The sequence below is a fragment of the Thermobia domestica genome, chromosome 14 (assembly GCF_964235325.1).
Source record: "Thermobia domestica chromosome 14, izTheDome1.hap1.1, whole genome shotgun sequence".
Lineage (NCBI taxonomy): Eukaryota > Metazoa > Arthropoda > Insecta > Zygentoma > Lepismatidae > Thermobia > Thermobia domestica.
The window spans coordinates 150,596,098-150,614,897 of NC_137467.1; the positions used below are offsets into that span (position 1 = coordinate 150,596,098).

Genomic DNA, 18,800 nt, shown 5'->3' on the forward strand with positions numbered 1-18,800 from the left:
GGTGGCACCGTGCATTGTCGTCCTGGAAAATCTCGTTTTCGTGTGGGTAAAAGAGTTGCATTTTGTAGGGTGTACGTGATTCTCTTAACATCTGTAGGTACACAACGGATGACTTGCTGTGGTCTATACACACCGACGGTTCCAGTCCAGTGGAGACCGTTACCCCATTTTCTCGCCTCTCCATGTACACTTTTACTACCCAGGAACGAATGCATCCGACAAATATTGCTGTCTGAGTTAATTGACGCACCTATTGTTCGGTACCCATAATCATGCCCAATTAAAATGCGGATAAATCATGCCCACCTCCCATTGTAACTGTGCTGTCCGCCTCAAGTGTGTTCTTTCTCTGCAATACTATCATCGGGGTGGTCATGTAATCAGCTCAGCTGCTGGGCACACTTTCTTGTGGGGAGGGGTGGTCGCAATTCAGTGAGCACTCAGTGTATTATATTATTATTATTATTATTATTATTATTATTATTGGTTCAATGTTATCATAATAGGTTTTATTTCTGCCCTTATCTGTCAACCGATTCGAAAAGTCGTAGACTACTACCACTTTCGGTTCTACTATTGATTCCCATGGAGCACAAACGGTAAGAGAAGGCAAGAACAGAGTTTTTAAAGAGTGTAGTATACCAAAACACCTTTATATAGGGTGTTCGACTCGTAAGGATCCCCGGAAAAAGTGTTATAAAAATCTTAATAAAAGAGGATATGAAACCAAATTGGTACATGACATAACTTTATGGTTGAGAAATAAGGAGGTACATTATAAGAGGTGCTGGAAGTGACCTACTCCCACCTGTATACACAGTTCAGCATAGTGATGCATATTCGTGAATGTTGCTGCCGTGAGACTTGGACAGGAACCGTGCTCTTTTAATGAGAGCAATGAATAAAAAAGGAATTTTTCTAAGTACATTTTCTAAGGGATTCAAATATTTTGCCCGGAATAAAGTACCACATAAATCCCGAAGTTAGGGAGATAAACTCGGTATATAAACACCTTATTAAAGAATAAGCGGACACATGTCCGAACGTTTCTAAAAGTGTCAGTATTAAAAGGAAGCAGGCATTTTCTGTTATTTTTTCCCCCTCCACATTGAAAGCGATGTCTGTTGTTTGTGATCCCATCACAGGATTTGAATTTGAGTTTAGCGTCCCTTTTGAGCAGCGAGGAGGCTGTATGTGGTGGACAACATCGTGTCAATTTGGTTTTCTAGGGGTACTTCCGTTTCGTCTCACATTTTCATTCCACCACTTCCTCCATCATCGTTCACTTACCTTAATCATCCCTCTTCCTTAGCCTAAAGATCATAATCGTGAAACGTTAAACTGAAAGATTTTAGTTTGATTTAAAGGGACATCCTAAAGAAGTATGAGGTTTTAAATTAATGCGAAGAATAGTCTCATGACATCCTTAAATTAGAAAGATTAAAATCCTGATATAAACTCCTCATTACATATAAACGAATACGTGACCGATAGAGGCACGAGTTTTTCGCAATGCGCGATAAAACGAAATCCGTCAGAATTAAGTAATTTTTAGTTTCTTGGCTTTTTATGATATTCTGTGTGTTTTCATTGATTTCCGTTGCGCAATAAAGCGCGAAATTGACAGTTTTGCGCGAAATTTCTAACAATACGCGAAATAACGCGAAATTTTAAAAATACGTTTTCATTAATTTTAAAACTCCAATTTTCCGCTGACGAAATGGTAGGACGTGGCATGAACGGTTCATTTTGGTGATTAGGACACGGCTATAGAGAACATGTCACGCATTAGCTATCATCATCGCAAACTTTCCTGTTCATAGTAAGTTTAGTCACTGATTTTCGTTTAGTTCGGTTTAAAAAAAGGTAATTTTTTATAAGTGAAATTTACAATGTCAAGTGAAATATTAACTGTATTTTGTGTTTAGGTAATTAATGGTTATTTCTATAGTGATCTATGAATAAAAGGAACAGTTGTAAAAATGTCGGGAAATATCTTTTCCACAAGAGCTACAAAATGCGAAACTTTATTTGAAAAATGCGACAAAACACGAAATGTGAAAAACGAAACGCGAAATTTTCAAATTCTTAGTGCGAAAAACTCGTGCCCCTAGTGACCGAGTATTTTCTAAAATTACTGTGTTACGGGTTGGGGGAAGTGCAGATTCTGTATTTTTCTCGTCACCCTGGAATAGACGTTATCTGTTGTTTGTGATCACACCACGGAAAACGGTTTACCCGTTCGAAATGAATCTGGGAACATTATTACGAGGAGCATCCAATAAATTACCTACCTAAACAGGAAGGAATGCAGATAGGCTCACCTGGTCATCACTGCTTTTCGATGTAGTTTCCGTGGAGGTCTATGCATCGTCGCTACTTTTATGAAGAGCGAAGAAATCCCAGAGAAAAAGCAGTCTTTGTCATAACCTGCAAACCATGATCTTCGTCGCAGAAGGCTGTGTCCGGAACTTCTTCGGGGCCGGAGAATCGTGATATTTCCACTGCATGGACTTCTGCTTGCTCTCAGGATCCCAGTAGTGGATTCAGGCTTCATTCCCATCTTCTGCAAATCCATTGTTCGCAGCATCACACAAACATTCACTACGCGACGTAACACAAACACTGCTCATGGACACTATCTTGCTCCGACTGAGCTCAAATTGCGCAGCGGGGTTCCCCACAGTGGCCTTGGCGTGTGTGTGAAGCGTCATTATGTTCCGCCCCTCCCTTCCTGTCGAGGTAGATGACTTATTGGACGGCCCTCGTAGTTAATGCCTGAAGGTTTTTATGATGTAACTTTGATTAACGGGCGTATCGTGAGGGTTCTTATAATTCCACTTTCATTGAAATGCGTATACTGTGTGAGTAAGGGAGTTTAAATATTTTCCATAAATGCGAAGTAGAGGCATTTCAGCTAGTTATATATATATATATATATATATATATATATATATATATATATATATATATATATATATATATATATATATATATAATTGAGATTTTAAACAAATCACTTAAGTTTAGTTCTAGTAAGATGTTTAAAAACAGGGAAATTAAACAGTCACATACAAAAAATGATTCACAAATTTTCCCCTCTTCTTAAGTCTTCATCCCGGCGAAATTAAAATACCGCTAATTTTACAGTAATTATGTGATATCTTCAAATAGATAAAAGATAGTCGAAATGTGGAACAAGAGCGTCCGAGACAATATTATTTTACATGAGAAACCGTTATCACGACTCACTTATCTGCTTTCGATTTCGAGCCATCTTGAAAATCGGCACTTATTTTCGCGTTTCTAAACAGCTGAAAACGGAAAGCCACCAGGTGACTTGTGATAACGGTACGTGACGCAAAATAATATTGTCTAGGGCGCTCTTGTTCCATATTTCAATTATCTTTTATCTATTTGAAGATATCACATAATTACTATAAAATTAGCGGTATTTTAATTTCGCCGGGATGAAGACTCTTAACGTAACCTTGTGCTTGATTGTGCTTACATTTCTTTGTAGATGCTGCCGAAGAGAAGAAAAAGGAAGAATGGAAAGAGTCTGCTAAGAAGGAGTTGGAAGAGTGGTATAAGCATCATGAAGAACAAATTGCTAAGACGAAAGCTGCTAATAGGTAAGAATATATATACTGCATTCCCAGTGGATTAGTTCACTCTTAAATTGAAGACAGAAGTTTGCCACACAATTACACACACATAAATATATACATATGCGTATCCTTCCTCTTGTAAAATTGCTATGTCCGCTCACATTATGTTGAAAAACGTGTTTTAGTTAACATCGCTATGTGCAATGATAAAACGTGAATTTTACGTGTTATTATTTTATTTATTTATTTATTTATTTATTTATTTATTTATTTATTTATTGAGAAACGTGTAACACACATGCTAGCGATAACATAGATTCTTTCCCTTGAAAAGGTGTGTTGTTTTACGCATCATATAGAAAATCGTCGACCTCCCTCGTGGCTAAGCGGTTAGCATACGCTGGAGCGATTACCTCAGCAGAGTTCGTTATGAGGTCAATCCGTTAACATCTTAATGAGTAACGATGACTTACTCCATCCGTTACTCCACATGGAAACTCGTGAACGAAAGTGAATTTTTGAATTTTGCTCGTTACAGTAGATAGCTGGAGTTGTTATCTCGGCTGAATTCGTTAATGGAGTGAAACCATTAGGATCTTCACGGATAAAAGTGACTTATGTCCGTCCATTACTCCGCACTATATAACTTGAACGAAAGTTCTCTTCTGGAATAGATATTTAGAGCGAGTGTCTTGGCCGATCTTAATCGGTTAACATCATAACAACTAACGGCAACTTTAACAGTGGCTCAAGGAAGGGGTGCACCCTAAGATGGCAACAGATATCTCCAGTGGTTGACATCTACCGGACAAATTTCTACGACGTGATACTTTCAACTGTCTTTAGCAGAATTTATTATTATTATTTTAATGTGTTTTTCACTTCAAGAATATATAATCTTTTCTTTTCAACCATAGTCTTGGTAAGCGTTAAGGAAGATTTCAGTTTTCCTGTCTATTTAGTGTTAGTTATTTAACATTCTAGTAAGACTCTTCTCTCCTGTTGTCGTCCGTAAGTTGCGTTCTCGGGCTTTCACATCTGATTCGTGTTTGTCCTTTTGCTTCCAGTAGTATGTTACTCCATTCTCAATAGCGCATTAAATGACCAATCATACAGCATTTTATTATATCCTGGCCGAAATACATCGGTTTTGATAGTCTCTTTAGTATGATTTTTTGTTACTTCAGTCTATCCATGGTACACACAGCATTCACCTACAATAATACTGTTAAATATCTTTTATTTCTGAAGTGCCATACCTTACTTTCCCTTGTCACTGATGTTAGTAATCCTTTTGTTGCGTAGGAAGCCTATTTTGCCTATGCTACCCCAACAATTTCCTCCTAAGCTGATATACAGATTTCACCTTCTTTTCAGTTTACTTCATTTTTAAAATATGTAGACCATTTAGTAAACATAAAAGTAGGCATTCGAGATACATAGCAAGTAAATCTCTGAACATTCTATTTTAAGATGAATATAACATTTATCTGTATTTTAGATGGAATTTCTGCAATATTACTTCAAACAGTTTAGTAAACTACTGTGTATTCTGAGCTACTGTGCTTTTTTTTATATATATATATATATATATATATATATATATATATATATATATATATATATATATATATATATATATATTTCTATTGAATATGGCTTGTATGCAATAAAGTGTTTTGTTTTATTGCGTAATTTAACTGCTTTTTGCAAGTATTCAGCGATTAATTTTTGTTCACTTTGTTTTTGTGCATCAGAGAGGCGGCCAAGTAAGTTTTAATAAATGTTGTGAGTTCAGTGTAGTGTAACAGAATTAGACTGTAAGAATAGTGTAGTTCAGTTTCAGATATGTACTGGTATGCAAAATTAAAGGGACAAAGCAGAAGCAAATAATTTCGTTGTGAATACCATACATATTACACGTCAAGTAATACAAAACGAAAGAAATACTTAAACTAAACAAAACAACGAACCAAGGGAAGAAGTGTAAAATTTATTACAAACTGTGAGTTTGTGCAGAGAATGATCCGATCACTTGCTTGGTATTTTGCTTTGTTCATAATTGAGTGTATAATTATTAAAAGCATAATAGTAAAGTGTACAATTAATTGCTCTTTGTAATCTATTAAGTAATTAAAAAAAAAAAAAAAAGACCGTGCCCATGTTAACTAGTAATTATTGATTCAGTTGAAGGCGACTCAATATTCGTTCCTTGAATTTGAGCTCCCTCGTGGCTAAGCGGTTAGCGTACGCGCCTTTGACGTGGGAGACCCGGGTTCGATTCCCGGCGGGAGCTCATGTGGTTCGGATTCCACGTTAAACAGTAGGTCCACGTCTCATATAGCATCGCTGCTGAAAGGGACGCTAAACTAAAATTAACTCAACTCAACTCGTTCCTTGAATTTGACTGACCAAGAATGCTTTCCAACTGTAAAACGCGTTTTGAATTATGTGAAAATATTTAAATAGATCCGCCGAAAGTAACGTATTCCAAAGTTTTCTTGCTAAATGGGCATAAATAGTGAAATTATGGCACAATAAGATTCGAGAAACGTGAACCCAGACAATAATAAAATTTTAAAATAAAGTGAAATATTTTTAAATATATTGAAGCAATCTCTGAGAAAAATTGCTAATATTATACCTACTATAGAGGCTATCGAAAAGCATAATCAATGCAGTGTTGTCAACTCCGTATGGATTTCATTATTTTCAAATGCCACCACGTCATGTTGTTGTTACGTTTTTAAGATGTTTGAGGGGGACATGGTAGCTCAGTGGTAGAGCATTCACCTCTGGTGTGTGGGATCCCTGATTGGATCCCAGCTTGCTCCAAGTGAACTTTATGATGAACAAACACCGTGTTCGTGGATTTTCTCGGGGTTCTCCCGTTTCCTCCCACTTTATTCATTGATTCCTCATTATCACAGTCTTCTTTAGCCTAGCATGCATAACCGTGGGACGTAAAACTGAAAGATTTTTTTAGAATGTCTGGATAGTGTTGAATAAAAATATACGTAATTCCAATACGTAGCAATATTGGAAACGCTAAGAGTAATTTGAAAGGAGATAGATTGCTACTTCTTTGATCCAGAAATTGCAAAGCACACGATAAAAAAAAAAAAAAAATAATGGTCTCTGACTGAAGTAGTTCCAAAGAAAGTTATCCTAACCTCAAGTACAAAAGTATTCACACTGTCTTAACAATGTTCTCAGGATATAAAATATTTTAATAATTTTGTAAAGAATATCCGAACGAAGTAGTTTACAAACTAATACAACACATTTCTCATATCAAAATATGTCAAGCATACAAACTAAACAATATCGCAGTGACTGAATATATTCGCACTAGGAGAATAGGTGTATTGGAAATATTCGAGTCTCTTTCCTCCTCAGAATGAAAATGTAATTGTAAAAATCCATTAAGATACTCTATTTTTGCCATAAATTTTGAAACACCCTATTTCCGTGGAATACGTTCTTTAATACAAGTGCCACGATAAACTCCCAGAATGATGTGGATAATAACTATGTTCCGAAAGCCATTTCAAAGAGATCAGTCGATTTTCCGACTCTGAAAAAAAAAATATATGGGTTTGACACTAGTCTTGGTCATTTAGACATTCACCTCTTATCGATGGGAGCAGAACTTGGACTTAAATAGTATTAACAGTGTCACTATTCGTTTTAGCGACCCCGAAAATTGTGGATTCCATATTTGTATCGAATCCATGTGGTTATTTTTACATGTTACCCCTTCCTACTCAGCGATGCCAAAGATGTCTTCCCCCTCTACTAAACGTGATAAATGCTATTGTAACTGTCATGAATCACGGGTTTCATTGTTTCTGTCACGCGCTTTCCATCCCGTAAGGGGGCACAGGAAGTGTATTAGCCCCCATAGTATTTTTTCCAGATTTTAAGTCACATGTGTACCAAGTTCGGTTGAAATTGCTCCATGCCTTACAGAGTTACGCTGGAATATGCACACATTCTTCTGTCCATCCATATATTTGACGCTGTCATCATCTGTTAGAAGAAAATGAGAAAGAGCTTTGAAGAATATGGGATGAAAATAAATGTTAGAAAGACAAAAGCCATGGTGATTGGAACGAAGGGGTCTGTGTCAAATATAAAAGTAGGAGAGGAGAAAATAGAACAAGTGAATAGTTTTCGATACCTGGGTAGTATTCTTAGTAATGACATGAAATGCGAACGTGAAATAAAAGCAAGGATAGGAATGGCGAAAGAAGCCTTTAAAAGAAAGAAAAGTCTGTTTTATGGGACCTTGAACAAAGAGTTGAGAAAAAGACTCATAAAATGCTTCGTGAGGAGTGTTGAACTGTATGGGGCGGAAACGTGGACATTACGTAAAGGTGACGAAAATCGACTGGAAGCCTTCGAAATGTGGGTGTGGAGAAGAATGGAAAGAATTAGTTGGGTCGAGCGGAAAACGAATGAGAGAGTGTTAGAAATGGTGGGTGAGAAAAGAACACTTTTAGATATTATTACGAAGAGGAAGAGAAACTAGTTGGGACATTGCCTAAGAAGAGATTGTATCTAGAGGGTATGGTGGAGGGAAAGAGAGGGAGGGGGCGAAGGAGACTACAATTAATGGATGATATTAAAACAGAAAGATCATACGCGAAGACGAAAAGGTTAGCGGAGGACCGTGGAGCATAGAAGCTTCTCAGTTGCGGCAAGTGACCTGCTAATAAAGGCAGAATACCTATGATGATGATCATCATCTGAGAAAAATTTATAGTAAAAATAATTGTAGTTCGATCTCAAGCCAAGTGCAGTCGAACATTACCAGTCCAGAAAACGCTGTGTTTATATCCATAATGATGCAGGCACCTATAAAGTAAACCTGCACTGAGAATATAACGTTGCACATAGAATATTATTTTTGAAGATATCAAGAGTATATCTTGTCCAAAAGGCGATATATATATATATATATATAATTATTTTGTATTTGTTCATCTACTCTTAATCTGCATCATAGAGATATGTAGTTATAGATAGATGTATAACATTTCTTGAATTGAAATAGTAATTTTCGATTCCAGAATATAATTAATAACTTAAAAGTGGGCTGTGTTGGATAATCAGTTGTCTGTAGTGTATATACTGTTTTTATGTTTAGTTACTAAATCATATTCTGCTTGATATGATGGAAATAAAAGTTTTTTTGTAATTTCAACCTTATTTCCTTATAATAGTGAGTGTTAATTGTGGTATGCTTCATGTGGGTTGGCGGTTAAAGCTTGTTAAATATTATACTGTTAAATATTATATTATACTCAAATGAAAGAGCAACTAAAACAGTACTACAGGTGTTCACTGTGAGCCCCATTCATCACACGGCACACATCGATAGGCGAGAAAGCCGTCGGGATATGGAACAAAACACATTCAATTTAAGGGAGTCTCGTTGCAAGTGTACCATGTCGTGGGGATTTCCTGACCCCCAGATGCGAACATTGAGTGTTCACATCGCCACTTAATTGAAATGTCGATTCATCACTGAAGACGACACAATCCAGAAAATCTTCCGTCATTCAGCAACATTTTATTTTCAAAGTTAGCACGTAAGTTGCAGTCTTTAGGCTTTAGAGCTTGTAGCAACTGCAGATGATAAGGATGTAATTGTAAGCGTTTCTTCAAAATTCTTCACAGACGGTTGCACTGTAACTACAGATTCAGTCTTTGCAAAATGTAAAACACAAAAAGCTTTCTGCTCACTAGTCGCCATCTTTGTTACTAGCGCTTTCTAATGGCAGACAGAGGAAACTGCATGCTCATGCGTACTTACGCAACTGTTTGAGTTGCTCTTTCATTTGATATATTATGTATAATTGTAAGTTAATTGTAAAAAAAATACTACAAAGCCTTAAAACCCCAACATTCATTTTGATACACCCTGTGTGTATATATAAACAGGAGGAACATTTATCTTGGTATGCTCCTCTAACTTTTAAACTAATATATAAAAATTGCTGAAATTTCGACAGGGAAACATCGTTTGACATATGCTGCAATACAACCGAATTAATAGTGTTGCCAATCGAACATGAACTAGACGAACTCATAATACCACACTTTTTTTTAAAAAAACTAAGGACATTACAATATCACAAACATCCAAAAGCAAACAAATTTTGGAGGCTTCTACAACAGTAATAACGCAAGGAGAGACGGACGGGGCAATGCATATTGTACAATTTGCCCCGAGCCCCGCTAAAGAGCCTCAAAGCAGGCTAAGCAACTGAGGTTGGGATCCCAACAGAGCCCCGAAGCAGACTAGAGGTTTTGAGGTAGGGTTCTCCTAGTGCTCCAGGCAAGCAAGAAGAGGAAGACAGAAAACTGGTTGCTATCCAATATATAGACGTCTCAGAGCGGCCGGTGGTGCTGCTGCTGTCTTGTGATGTGACTTGTAGAAGGTGCTGCTGGTCCGTCGTCTGCTTGTTGTAGTAATCCCACGTGTTGTATAGTACTCCGATGTGAGTACATGTGGTAATATTTGCAAATAGGAGAATATGACATTGTTCGTACACAGAAGCACGTGGGTACATTTACAATATCCAAAGTACCTTAGTGAAATACTATGGTTAACATATGAGGTTTTCAAACAAATAACAATAAAGTTACAAGGAATTGAAAATTTGACTTTCTTCAAAAGACCTTATTTCAAAAAGTAATTAGATACGTATCTCTTTATTACAACAATCTGATATCTCAAACCGTTTCGGAGATGTAAGAGATGTTAAAAAAAAAAAAAAAAGTTATATTGCTTAAAATGGCGTATTTGTGAACATTTTTTTAAAATAGTTATTGCTTTCTTTTGCTTCTATAACATCCCGACAATAGTTTCTGACAGGTATAATTACAACTAGTTCCAGAATTACATAATTTTAAGCGTGTTGCAAACTTTACCGGTGTTTATCATATCTTCAGAACGATTTGAGATATCAAGTTGCTGTAACTGACATTATGACTTGTACATCTATTGAATATCATCTCTGTGATTAAATGAAGTACTTATCCAAGTATTTTTACGAAATAAAGTCTTTCGAAAAAAAAAGTCAAGTTTCAGTTCCTTGTAACTTTGTTCCTATTCGTTCGAAACCCATCATATCATATATGATAATAGTATTAGACACGAAAGTACTTCACATGCGCATTGACTTACCTATCTTACTTTCGTTATTGCTACTCTAGAAGTAGTTTGTAAATCTATAGCGTCTTTAGTTTGCAGCACTGAATAACAAATGAGATATTGTAAGTTTACGTGTGACATGAAGATTTGAAGTGTGTATTAAGCTCACGTAATGCCATTTGAAAAATAATATAAATTTATGTTGGAGTGGCAACAGTGTTAACCTGATGGTGTCGCAGAGTATGTCAAACAATGTTCTTCTGTTGACATTTGCATGGTACGAAATGTTAACGGTATTTGTCCATTAGTTTAAAAGTTAGAAGGACGTATCAAGATAAATAGTCCACGTTATATAATATGCAGGTTGTTTCAAAACAATACCGATAACGTTTAGGATATGATTCCTGACTCCAAGATAAGACAAAAAGTATAGACCAACCTGGGTGTAGGAATCCTTAATTTCGGGAGTTATAGGCTGCCGAAAACATAAAAAAATGAACTTTAAAGATCCATAGCTCCAATACGATGAGACCTACCGTAGTCGGGTCAGGACTTCACTTAGAAACTAATATGTGCGCTATCCAAAAAATACATGTTTCAGAATTCTACGGTACTCACGCAACAATTTTTATAGAGAGAGTTTGGCTACGGGTATATAATTTGAAGTACTCATAACTACCTCTATAAAAATTGTTGCGGAAGTATTGCATGAATATCACGGCACATACTAGTTTCTAAGTGAAGTCTTGATCCGACTAAGGTGGGTCCCAGAGTTTTGGAGCTATGCACCTTTGAAGTTCATTTTTTTCATGTTTTCGGCAGTCGATAATTACGAAATGAAGGATTTGTACATCCAGGTTGGTCTGTATTGTCTTACCGTAGTGTCAGGAATCACCTCCCAAACGTTGTCGATGTTGTTTTAAAACACCCTGTATAATACATAATCAAAGTGCTTATGGTCTATGTTAAACGGAACTCTTAATCCATACTTGCTGTACGCATAACTGCTCCTCCTGCTCCCTCGGAAAATTTTGTCCATTATTTGAATATAATGCGATGACCTTTTTTTATTTCAGGAGTGCCGAAAAGCAGTTTGTTGCCGAAGCGGATGAGATTGAACCAGGCACTGAATGGGAGCGCATTGCCAAGCTATGTGACTTTAATCCTAAATCTAGCAAGGCTAGCAAAGACGTCTCAAGAATGCGCTCAATAATTCTCCAATTGAAGCAAACTCCACCAAATTTGAAGCGATTATAAGTGTATATATTAATATAATTTGTATGTATATTTTTCTGGTGATATGCGTAACAAAAACCATATGATTATTGTAACTATACATTGAATATCTATCTTGCCTAACTTAACATTCCACGTTGTTGGTAGAAGTTTAGCCGCGTTAAAAGACTATTATTCTCCGCCTATCTTAATGATGTATTATATAATTATTATAATTACCATTAAAAATGTAGATTGTTATAATAGTAATAAAATTTAAAATATTATCTCTTTCTTCTTTTAGCAAAACTTCCCATATACAAAGATACAGTATCTCCAAATATATTGACATGGGGGTCAAAGACCGTCTGAGTGGGACGCAATATTCTCTCTATAATTTTCAAATACACTCTCAGTTTTTCATTCAGTAACTATCGCATTTCAGATCTCTTGACAACTGGTAGTACATCGTTGAATGAGCTCTGTCTTTTTCTCCACATCAGTATTGCAATCTTCTGTCTTAAGATAAAAATTTGTAAACAGAATAAAGAGAGATCACTATTACGTTTAGTTTAATTCCTAGAATAGCAAGTAATACTAAGTATGTACATTGGCATTGAGTATGAGTAAACTAAATTTTAATACAAATTACAATCGGTAGAAAATTAAATTCGCCAAGTAAGTTTGCATCATATGCCAAGCATTGCTTTAATATTTTTCCTTCTTTCAAAATACTGTTTTTCATTCCGTACCTGAATATATTCTCCATGTAGGGTCTATACACTGAAAATTATACGAGGGTGGATTGGAAAGTTTATGTCCTGGCCTACAAAATTAGAAAATATTTGGATACGTTGTGTTTTATTTTTTCACGCAATTCCCCCCCCCCCCCCCTTCCCTTGACCGAGATATTTACGCCACATCTCCGGTAACGCCTCTAACTTTTAAAAAATGATTCTTCGCCCTGCAAAAAATATCCCAGTACAGCATTTTTCACTTTTGCATCCGAAGGGGTGCGGCAACAGTTCGAACCCACAGGAATTTCTGCCATGGATGGAAGGGACGTGTGAACGTGCGCATTGTCCTGGTGAAACAGTACCTTTCTTCGCAGCATTCCTGACCTTTTAGTTCTGGTTTTCTCACACAAACGTCGAGAACGGTGCAGTTGTTTCAGAATCGACAGTCTGTACCTGTTCCAAGAAATCAATCAGGATAGTGTCTCTAGCATCCAGAATAATTGATGTCATAAACTTGTTTGCCGACAAAAATTATTTGGCTTTCTTTGGGACAGGAGATCTAGGTCGTTTCCATTGCTTCTTTTGTTGTTGTTTTGCTTCTGGTGTATGATAGTGTACCTATGTCTCGTCCATAGTCAGAAATCTGCCAATAAACTCCTCCGGATCACTTTCAAACAGTTCCAAACAATTATGGGAAAAGGGTGAGTCGATTGCGTATGTGTTCAACTGAAAACAACTTGGGTACCCATTTCGCGGATACCTTAGAAAACCGTAATTCATGTACGAAAATGTTTGTGCTCGCTCATAGAAAATACCGACAGTCTCAACTCTCTCTCGGATTTTTATTCTGCGGTCACATATTTTATTGACATTTTCTGTAGTGGTCGACGTTGAATGCCTGCCACTGGGGGAGTCATCTTCAATACTGTTTCTGCCACAATTAAATTAAGCTACACTGTTTTTCAACCATGGAATACGGGGTGAAGAGTCTCCTAGTGTGTCTACCATGTCCATATCAGTTTCTTGTGGTGTTAAGCCCTTTTTATGCAGGTACTTAATGACAGTTCGATGCTCGATTTTCTCCATGTCACTTTCGCCGACTTAGCGCCTTATAAATTCTTCACTTGAAACAATACAGAAATGAAATTTACACAGTGAGTACCAACAGATATAGCTATGCAGCTAATGCATACAAACATAAAATAATTGCTTCCTTCTAGTCAGGCCACGAACTTTCCAATCCACCCTCGTATTAAATTTCAAGTATTTTTAACACTTGTAACATAAAATTTCAAAAGGTTCTTTCTGTTAAATAATAACTTCAAACCTTTTTCCCGATTAGCTGGAGTCGGTTTTGTTGATCGCTATCCTTCTCCTGTTTGAATGTTGTACAGAGGACTCAATACAACCCCACATTTTAATAAAACAAAAAGTACTGAAGATAAACATTTGTTTATTCAGTAGTGTATTGAGAGCAGTTTGTAATTATTCTGTTCTATCATGTGTTGAAATTACATAGGAATTGCAATACAGTTATTGTGTATAACGCAAAGTAAAATCATCCATTTTTGGATCGGCTGTAGCGTTTACAGCACTTATTATCGTTTGGCCAGGAGTTCATCGCGTGTGCGCCGTCGAAATGTATGTTAGAAGCACCAGTTCTGTGATTACAGTGCAAAGAGCTCTTCGCTTAAAGTTTGCTATTTCATGTAGTGAAAAAGTTTCTGATCGGAAGACTATCTTGCACTGGGTGAAAAATTTTCGAACAACAGGTTCATCGTTGGAATATCGAGGTTGTGAGACGGTCTATTTTGCAATCCGCATAACGTTCTGCAAGAAAGCATGCAACAGCTGTTGGGCTTCCTAAGAGTGTAAGAACAGATTAAAGTAATTACAAAGTGTTTTCAGTACTATTTTATATTTTTCAGGAAACAACTTTCTATCTGAAATAAGTTTTGTTTTATTATCTTTTAAAATGTGGAAAGTTTTATCGGGTCACCCTGTATAATCTGACACCACAATACACAGTACCATTCTTCACACAACCTCTCCACTTCTTCGGTCAGCCTTGCGCTCGTTCCCCACAAAATAAGCTCCGAAGGTGGTCGTCGTCTTTGCCCAAAACCAAAGGACAACTTTGGGTTTGCTAGAATTAATTGTTCGCAATAATCTAGAAAAATCGGTTAGTGATCTACAAAACTTCTGAAATTAATATTAACTTTACCTATGACGTCCACAAAAGGAGAAAAACTTTTTTCCACATCGAAAAGAATTAAAGACATTTTAAAGGAATTTGATGTGCTAAGAAAGGTTATGAGCATTGCCTATGCTTTCCATCAAAAAAGATCTGATAATGGGGTTGTCAGATTTTAACCAGCTTGTTACAGACAGATTTGCTGCAATGGAAGAGAGGAGAATGGACTTTCTATTTAAATAAGATGAATAATTAGATAAAATATTCTGCATTAATTTTTTTAGCAGAATTATTTCTTTTATCACGTCACATGGCATTTGCATCTAAAGTTATGTTGATTAGTCAAGAAATCCAGTTCTTTATCTTCTACCTCCGATCATTCGGACTAGAACACCCGAAACCACAATCTACCGGCTGCTACGAGTTTAACCCATTTATCTACTTCCATGCTTTTTACCCATATTCGTACAATAAAACAATGAAAAATCTTAATGTAATGATATAAACAAAAAGCAAAACAATTTAACATTAATAATAATAATAATAATACAACTCATCTAATTACTATTGACTGTAATAACTGATACCCACATTAATCAAAAGCCTATCAAAGTTACTTAAGTCAGGGGCTTCATTTAGGGGGGGAGGGGCATTTCCCCCCTGAATTTGAATTTATATAGATTTTATCAATAAAGTAGTAGTAAATGAGTGAAAAACGCGAAATTTTACTTATATCGAGGGGTTTTGCCCCCCCCCCCCAAGCAGAATCTGAAATGACGCTCCTGACTTAAGTTCGTCGAAAAACGTATCGGGACGGGCTTCGTGTCTAGTAATTTCGAAATCCAAGTATGGGGAAACACTCTGTCTTTGGCGGCGCAGAGACAAAGACACCATTATCCATGGAGGCGTGAAGGTAAGTAAAACTTACCATTCTTTCTTAATTTAGATTTATCATAGCGATAGCCTGAATAGGTATTCTTTCGCGACGCAGCTGTAAAGAAATCGTTAGCCGCTCGTCGGGAAGTAAAACCCATTCTTTCTTAGAAGAACAGAACCTAACCAACTCCTGTGGGGCTTCTAACCCGTTCCTACTGCTACTACTGCTATGGATCCGTATAGTAATGGTGCACGCCTAATGTAACGTAACTTAATGTAATCCAACTAAATAGGCCCATAACCGAATACAGTACATTTTCGTACTTTTTTCGATTTTCAAATTAATCCGGCGATACAGCACTAAAGCCAATTTTAGATATGATTCTAATTGTTCTTAGAAAAACGAAGGGTCGCGGTGGCTCAGTGGTAGAGCGTTCACCTCTGGTGCTTGGGGTCCCGGCTTCGATCCCAGCCCCCGCCAAGTGAACTTTGTGGTGGACAAACACCGTGTGCGTGGGTTTTCTCGGGGTCCTCCCGTTTCCTCCCACTTCCTTGATTCATTACTCATCATCATCGTCTCCTTTAGCCTAACCGGCATAACCACGGGACATAAAACTCAAAGATTTCAGAAAAACGGGACGCTGTTATTAGCAGCGTTATTCACATCTACTTCTTGTCTTCTTCATCATTAACGGTGTTTTAATAGATGCATCAGCTTTATTAGCTAAGTATGCTATAAATGTGTGTAACCTGAATTACTTATTCGAAAATTGTTTGGATTAAAAATTGTATTGAAGTTTACAAATGACGGATTCCGCCTTTTTTTGGCCGACTTGCAAGTCGAATTGCCTGTCATATATAGTAAAGAAAATGTAGTAGGGTAAAAATTGTAATTGTGCAAATTCAAGATCAGGAAAAACAGTTTGTCAAAGTCAGGTAAAGAGACGTATAGTCACAATAGGGTGTATTAATAGTCAAAGTCATGAAGGAGTTCCAACGAGAAGAAGAAGGCAGTTACCCAGATAGTCAGGGTGTAAAAGTTGCAAAAAGTGAAAAATAAATGAAATGAAGCCGTGTAAAGTGATTGTAGTTGAATGTAGATGTTTTCATGAGTGTTTGTAAAAGTGTAAAATGAGAAATGTTCACTTTAACCACTTCCTCTTCTGTATCTCACTTTAAGAAATGTTGACACTCAGATGCACCGCGGAACTCCATCTAATTCACTACAGTAGAATGTAATTTTTTTAAAAATGTGTGCAGGGAAATGGAAATTTCATTATGTCATTTGCAAGAAAGCCGTTTGCCATTGTAATTGAAACGTACACAAAACAATATTACTTCAGTTCATTATTAAATCATTTCACAATATATATATACTGGTTTCCAGTAGTTTATCTCAAGCATGCTAAGGATTGCAGTACTAAAAAAAGTGCCACACTTCACATCCTTAAGACATGTTTGACTATATATTAAACAAACAATGCAAGAGGATGCATAGGACAGCCATTTTGAAAAAAAGTGTCTTTGTCTTGTACATCACAACTTTTTTTTTTAGACATACTGTTAATGTAAATACTAGCAATACTAAATACCATATATCATCAATATAGCCAATACAATTTAAAAACAGCCTCTCACCATTACTATAATAGGGTAAGGGGAAAAACAACGAATGTAAACGAGTGCTGTGGCCTATCGGTTTGTGACTCTTGCTACTATTTCACTGCGTACATTTGTGTAATTCAACCCTATTCATTTTGTACACGGTTTTCAATATTAAGAAGCCGTTTTCTCGAAAATGTTTCGTGACATTCCTTCTTTTTCCCCCCTTACCCTTCTATTCTAAATATAAACAGTATGCAACCGCAACTACGGAAGCCACCAAGTCTGTTACACGTGATTCCAGCCAGCCTTCTACATGATTTGATTTTCTGTTCTAACTCACCCATATTTAAGATCTGGTTCCTTCGTTGTATTTTGGTGATGCCGAAAGGTGCTGTGGTGTAAGAAGACTGACTCTTTCTTAAGGGCCACCTTATGCATTATCTTGCATTGTTTGTTGAATATATGGTCAATCATTTCTTGAGGATGTGAACTGTGGCACTTTTTACGTACTTCGAAACTTATTGTTAACATGTTGGAGATGAACTACTGGAAAACAATAAAATTTTGTTGTGAAATGATTTGATACTAGACCGAAGAACCTTTGTTTTATGTTCGTTGTCATTTCAGTTACAATGTCAAATGGCTGTTTTGCAACTGACTCAATCAATTTTCCATTTGCTTGCAGGTATTAAAAAAATAACATCCATCTTTACTAAAGCAGACGTGAATAACACTGCTAATAACAGGACTGTATCTTAGTCATTTTTCCGAGAAGAACATGTAGAATAATATCTAAAAGTTATGGCGAAACTTGAAGAAATAGTTATTCTTCTTACAGAATCTGTTAGAATTACTAAACAGATTATTACGAATGCAGGACAAAACCCTAGGAAAATCCTGACAAGACGGAAGAAATTCAACAAACAAAATCACAGGCCCAACGTAATAAAAGGATCATTATTTTCTTTTCTTCAACTGTCATGCATCTAAAATGTTATATATAATTCTTCACTTTATTGAAATATTTTGAAAACCCAATAAAACACGTAAGACTGTTATAGTAAATGTACATTCCACATTTTGATCTTTCGAACTCTTTCGTGGTTAAGCGGTTAGCATACGGGAATTTGGCGTGGGAGATCCGGGATCGATTCCCGGCGGGAGCTCATGTGGTTTGGGTTCCACGTTAATCAGTAGGTCCCGTCTTATATAGCCTCGCTACTGAAAGGGAAGTTAAAATCAACTCTGTGGTAGTCCCCTCCCACAGAACCATGCAGGTGACGTCACCCAAAGGGTTTGCAACACTGCTGTCCAGTCGGCGAGCCTACGAAGCGGATATACACGGAAAGCAGCGAGAGAGGCTCGACCACTTCGAACTCGACGGTTGCTGGAGCAGG

General features: G+C 36.7%; 1 protein-coding gene across 4 annotated transcripts in view; it reads left to right on the forward strand.

The window, feature by feature from the left end:
• Positions 1–12,278, forward strand: part of Clc (clathrin light chain) — a 54,502-nt gene extending 42,224 nt beyond the window's left edge. For all 4 annotated transcript variants that reach the window (XM_081739023.1, XM_081739024.1, XM_081739025.1 and 1 more), the window contains 2 exons: positions 3,524–3,635; positions 11,853–12,278. In XM_081739023.1, the coding sequence (XP_081595149.1) occupies positions 3,524–3,635; positions 11,853–12,033 (293 nt within the window). In that variant the 3' untranslated portion in view covers positions 12,034–12,278. The remainder of the gene's footprint in view (positions 1–3,523; positions 3,636–11,852) is intronic.
• Positions 12,279–18,800: the final 6,522 nt, after the last annotated feature.